At 23.3% G+C, this 6,342-nt stretch overlaps 1 protein-coding gene across 1 annotated transcript in view; it reads left to right on the forward strand.

Annotated features, from left to right (window-relative positions):
- LOC126894505 (uncharacterized) overlaps positions 1-6,342 on the forward strand; it is a gene marked incomplete in the record, with an annotated part of 12,996 nt that overhangs the window by 2,947 nt on the left and 3,707 nt on the right. The window contains 3 exon segments of the mRNA XM_050665563.1: positions 2,466-2,483; positions 2,870-2,884; positions 3,470-3,663. Coding sequence (XP_050521520.1) covers positions 2,466-2,483; positions 2,870-2,884; positions 3,470-3,663 — 227 coding nt within the window.

Here is a 6,342-nt window from a genome sequence, read left to right on the forward strand (position 1 = left end):
AAAATTTGAATTTTCATGTATTATTTTACGGTATTAAACATTGAAATACGTATTGAGAAAAGGACAGAAGAAAACGCTATCTTTTCAATATACTTTTGAATGAGAGTGATAAGTAATAATTGCCTTATCTAATTTCTTATCATGGTATTAATGCCAAGTTTGTAATGTATACATATTATCAGCATATGTATACACAGTAATCATGAAAAGATAGCGTTTTCTTCTGTCCTTTTCTCAATACATATTTCAATGTTTAATACCGTAAAATAATACATGAAAATTCAAATTTTCACAAACTTCAAAACACTACAGACTATTTACTACTCAATATTAATAAGATATTTTTTTACTAAAATTTTTCTTAAATTCTACTTTACTAAATAGCTATCTTAGATTTTTTTTTTACATTTTATTTAAAATTTAAAAATAAATAATATTATTAATAAAATGTAAAAAAATTAATTATTGAGATATAGCTATGGATCTAACGTATAACTATTATTTAAAAAAAAATCAACTAAAAATATTAATTGAATAAAAAGTTATTTAAGTTGTCAGTGAGTGGTGGGCCACCCTGTAAAGTAAAAAAATTACTGAGTAATACCTAGTAAATATTACCAACGTTTATTGTATTGGATATTTATTATTATATATGGATTTGATATATAAGAATAACTATTTCATATGATTACAATAATTATAAGTAAAGAGTATTTTTGTATGTAGTAGTAAACAAAATACGTTTATTTGCTTTAAGGAGTCGTTAAATTTTTTTAATGATAAAACTTGTATAATAAGCAGAAAACAGTAATATTACATTATATCAGCTATAACAAAGTCGCTGTTAGTTATATAAAATTTTTAATAATTACAATTTGTTTTAGAAAATTAAATTGTATACGATTTTTATATAAAACATTTAATCAAATCTTTAAGCGCTCGTCAGATATAACAAAATGTCTACAAATATGACAAAATTGCCAAATTGATGAAAATTTGCATATTTTGTCATTTTTCTGGAAAACTAATAGGTATACGAGAAAAAATGTGTAAAACTAATATTGTACAAAATATTTGGACCTATAATTTATATTCTTTGTTTATTTATGAGTTTGAAAAAAAACGGAAATCTACTCTAATTGGCCAATTTTCAATCTCAAGTCGACACGGGTTAATCTTGTCTCATTGACTTGAAAGTTTTTATGGTTTCTTTATAATTCCTGTATACACAACTTTGGGGTGTTTGATTTAAAATTGTCCAAAGTCTGAAAATAAGGATAGCTGGAATAATTCAGAATCAGTCGGACTGTCTGATAAAGAATAATTTGTATATAAAGTTTTTAATTAAAATTTTAATAAATCATTCATTTGGCACAATTGTCGAAAAATATCCGCTTGTATGTACAATACTAAAAAATATTGTTATTTTTCACTAGTCCATATTTCTATACATATAATTATTTGAAATAATCCATCCAATTCCATTTTTTGTAGTAGTTGTAATAAAATTAGTTTTATTTAAGATCAAAAAACACTCATATCGATAAATCTCACAATACATCAAAACATGTCGTAAAGGGTGGCAACTATGAAATGATGACTGATTAATTTAAAACACATTGTTAGCAGCTATTTCGATAATAATTTGTTTTTGTGCTTATGATATTCCGATAATAAGGGAGATAACCTATTAATTTATTTGTGCTTTTAATATCTCATTACTATTAGAGAAAAAAAGGTAATTTGAATTTTTATTTTGTAGCTTATAAAATAAAAATAGAATATGTGAGTTATCTCACCTATATTGACATAAGTGGAAATAAAATAAAAACTTTGAGGGGCTAATAATATATTTTTAAACTTTCCTACACTCAAATATATATTTATATAACTAATTTATATAATATACTAAAACAATTTGGGGAACTAATACCCATCACTTCATCCATTTACACCAGACGAAGGTTAATATTGGTCTTAATTGGGTGATATAATTAAAATTTACACTATTAAAACATTGAAGTTAAATCAAGGTGTTTTTTTTTAATTCAGTAAAATTTTTCATAAATAGGTGACGATGAGGAAAGTGAGTATATTTAGCTACTAGATACAATTATTATTAAATATTATAAGATTTCTTTTAATATAACATAATTTACACTATTTTTACAAGAAATATCAATATATTAAAATAATAAAAAATACATGAAGTATTTCGCTAACAATAACATAGACGGAAAAAGAATACACATATTTGGGTAGATATAATATTTAATGATTTTATTTTACATAATTTTCTAAAATTTTGGATAACTAAGAATCACTAAAATCCCAGAAATTTATGTCCAACGAAAGTCTTTTGACATTGACCATTGTCGAGCGACATTATTAAAAACAAGACTATTAAAACGCTAAAGTTAAATAAATTTGTTTTATTGATCCAGTTATATTTTTTTTATAAATAGGTAAAGAAAAAAAGAAAAGTGAGTACAATTAGTTCCTAGCCATAATTTTTATTAAATATAATAAAATTTCTTTTAATAAAACATAATTTACACTTTTTTCACAAGTTATAATATCAATATATTAAAATAATAAATAATCTCACCCACAATTACATAGACGAAAATTGAATAAAAACATTTATATTTTTTACATTTTTTAAATACACTAAGATACGTTTATATATATAATTCATACAATTTTCCCATCTTTTGGGTAACTAGGATCCACCAGCTACCATTTATGTCCGACAAAGGTCTCTTAACATTGACCATTGTCGGGTGATGTAGTTAAAAACAAAACTATTAAAACATTGAAGTTAAATTAATTTCTTTTATTGATTCAGTAATATGTTTTTTATAAATAGAACGCCCAGAAGATTGTGAGTATATTTTTTTAAATATCTCAACATACAAATTATTTTACTCGATTAAGATGATGTTTCGACTTATATACATATAATAGCTTTTATTAGATAGTATTATTATAGCTCAATAATTATCTTTTATTACTATAAATATTTTTTATAATAACAGTAAAAAAATTTTTTAGAGTATATGGAAATCGATGTAAAACTGATAATTTATTAAAAATATAATATAAATTTAAACTTGATTAAAATTGCCTCAGCTAAAGACGGCATAAATTTTTTTTTTAAATCTTTATAAGTTAATAAATGAGTAAATAAATAATAATAATAAATAAATAAATAAAAATGAATAATATATTGTACATCATCCAAAATTTTTTTATATTTGTTATTAGTTAATGGCACTATTAAAAATAATAATCGAATTTCGATACACTTTTTAACGCATGAGATGATATTGATATATAGTAATAAAAATATTATATAATTGTACGAACTTTGATACGTTATGTTAAAATTACACTATGCGTGTGTACAATTAATGTATGCTAGAAATATTTTATTGACGCAAAGAAATTTTTGGATTATTTCTTATAGGTTGCGATTCCTGCGACGTAAATAAAGGAGCAATAATACCCAACAAAGTTGATTACGAAAAAAAGTACGGTGAAGGTCGTACAGGAAATCTATGTTTCAAACACAAATCATGCAAACAATGCGCTAAAAAAATGTTATATAGGAATAAGCAATGTTGGATTTGTTTTAACAAATATATGGGTACATATTGGGGAGTAAGTAATTTGTATTTACGATTATAAATCCACTCCCATAAAATATAAAGGTACATATAATGTTTTGATTAATTAATTTTGCCAGAATTTCGGAATGAACGTTACATCATTATTATTATAATGTACAAACAACGACTTATTGCAATTTATAATTACGCTCATTCTTGCTGTTTTTTTATACCTAATAGAAGCTTACCTTAGATATTTTTTTTAGCTTCGATGCAAAACTAAGAAGGTATTAATTTTACTGCGATGTGTTTTTTTGTGTGTGTCAATTTACAACTTATTTTTAGCTCTCACTGGTCTGATTTTGATAAACAATGTATCAAATTACATTAGGTATTTACTTAGTATTTAGTATATATTTTTTGAAAATCTGACCATTGTGTGTGCGTGTTAAATTAAGGCTTATGTAATATACTTTAATATAAAAAAAAATTTTGAACTTCAGATTACCTTCATAATGAAAATGACCACCATATTCAAAAATATATTATTTTTGTGTTAAAATTTAGGTTATGTATTTTATTTTATTTTAAAATACCTTAAAAGGGGACTACACTGATATTCATAAATATTATATAAATCGAATTGATATAGCATAGGAAGTTTAACTTATTTAAAAACCTTTTTAAAAATTACTGAGAAATGATTACTATGATTTCTATTTAAATAACATAATATGATAAAAATGCAAAAAAAAAAAAAATTGTGATTTTGACGAACTATTATGATTTTCTCATAAATTTTCTGTAAATAGTAATTATGATTTTCTGACTGCATACTAATATTAACAATACTATTTTTTTAATTTTCTATTTAATGGTGTAGTTTTCAAATTTGAAAGTTGAGATGAAAAAAAAATAAATGGTAAAATGTTCACCTTATTTTTTATTATAAATTTTTTTTAAAAATCAACTTTAAAGGAACAAAAAAATAATTAAAAAAACTGATAATTTGCATAAATTTTGTAGTTGAAACCTATTATCATATTAAACCTAATTCGAAAATAAAAAAAACGTTAGAAATGAATAATTTTAATTGTCTATAAAAATTGGGGAAATATGGACTAAGTAACTGTTTAATTGATTAAGTGTACATTTTTTAGGGTAATATCATTAATTAGATAATAGTTGTGATCATTTGATGTATTGTTAAAAATTTGGTCAAGTGAGAGCCATAAAAAAAAATCACTTTATTTTAGAGAGGAGACTTATCTCATAACGTATAGAATGTAAGAAATAAGTAAGGAAACGGTTTTCTATTGTTCTAATTGTATGTTACAACTAACAAGTTTTCCCAATTACTGAATACTCTATATAACTCTTAACAAAATAATGATTTGGATTCTTGAAATTAACCCGAAGAAATATATTAAAATAGCTGAATTTTCCTTAAGTTCATAGAAAATGTTTTATAACGATTTTAATCACTGTTAGATTTCAATATCTAGTACATTTAACAACGGCTATAGAAGATCTTATAAATCCATTTGCTTAAAAACCTAATTTATATATTCGTTAGCTCAACATTTTCATTTGTCTCATCTTGTCCATCTTAAATACAAGTCTTATCTTGACTTTTAATTATACTCTTTACTTATAATAATGAGTTTGACAATGTTCAAAATAAATACTTAAAAAAATATGCTAACTTATAAAAATTTCTTTAGCTAAAAATATTGCACTTAAATTATTCAGAAATATTTTAGTTTGCATTATTAAATACATTTTTTTCCTCGAACATTTTGGCTAAATAATATTAAACACAGGTGATTCTATTATCATTGACCACTTAATTAACGGAAAAATAATAATAACGGCTTTATTGTTTATTTTAGTTACATAAGTTTCTCAATTTATCAGTAATAAAGTATTTTTTATGTTCATCCATTATACCTTATAAGGGTATCAACTTTAATTTTTCCAGTGGGATCAAATAAATTTAACTAGCTTATTTATTGGAAAATCAACTAATTAATAAATTGACTGTTCGATAGCAAATTTTGTATCAGTATTTCAGAAGTTCTTATTAATTTAAAGTAATGACTGGAGGTGGATGTTTACTTTCATTAATTGAAAACATATCGAAGTCAGTCGTCATTCACTTTACTTGGAATACTAGTCAACATCTTTTGAAATTTGTCAGGATATAATTACACATAATATTTTTATATGTATATTAGGGTGGTCCTTATTTTTCAACTTCATAAATTCAGAGTCATGGGCTCAAAATTTCGTTAGGTTTACTAAAAAAATGAAACTGATAAAATTTGAGTGCAATAAGTCAACCCCTTCACGTGCCTCAAAGGGGTTGAAGTTCTTCAAAAATGGGGTGGATTTTCTTTTTTTGAGTGTACGCTCTTTATTTTTGAAGTTTCGACAAAAACACGAAGAACAATTTTTATAGAACTCAATTTGAACAAAATATAAGGTAATATATTATTTTTTTGTAAGATTAATATTTTTTCGTAAAAATAAGAAAAATCAGTTTCATTTAATTTTTTAAAAAAAATTACAGTATTCAGTTATACTTTTCCAGTGTCTTAAATTTTAATTGTACGCAGAAATTGTACAGAAGTAATATTAATCACCGTGATATCTTCTATAAAAAAAGTTCTTTGAGTTTTTTTCGAATTATGAATCCTTTCCAAATAAAAATTTAAAACAACTACGAAAG

Source organism: Daktulosphaira vitifoliae, unplaced genomic scaffold (assembly GCF_025091365.1).
Source record: "Daktulosphaira vitifoliae isolate Bord-2020 unplaced genomic scaffold, ASM2509136v1 Scaffold_1, whole genome shotgun sequence".
In the NCBI taxonomy this organism is placed as follows: Eukaryota; Metazoa; Arthropoda; class Insecta; order Hemiptera; family Phylloxeridae; genus Daktulosphaira; species Daktulosphaira vitifoliae.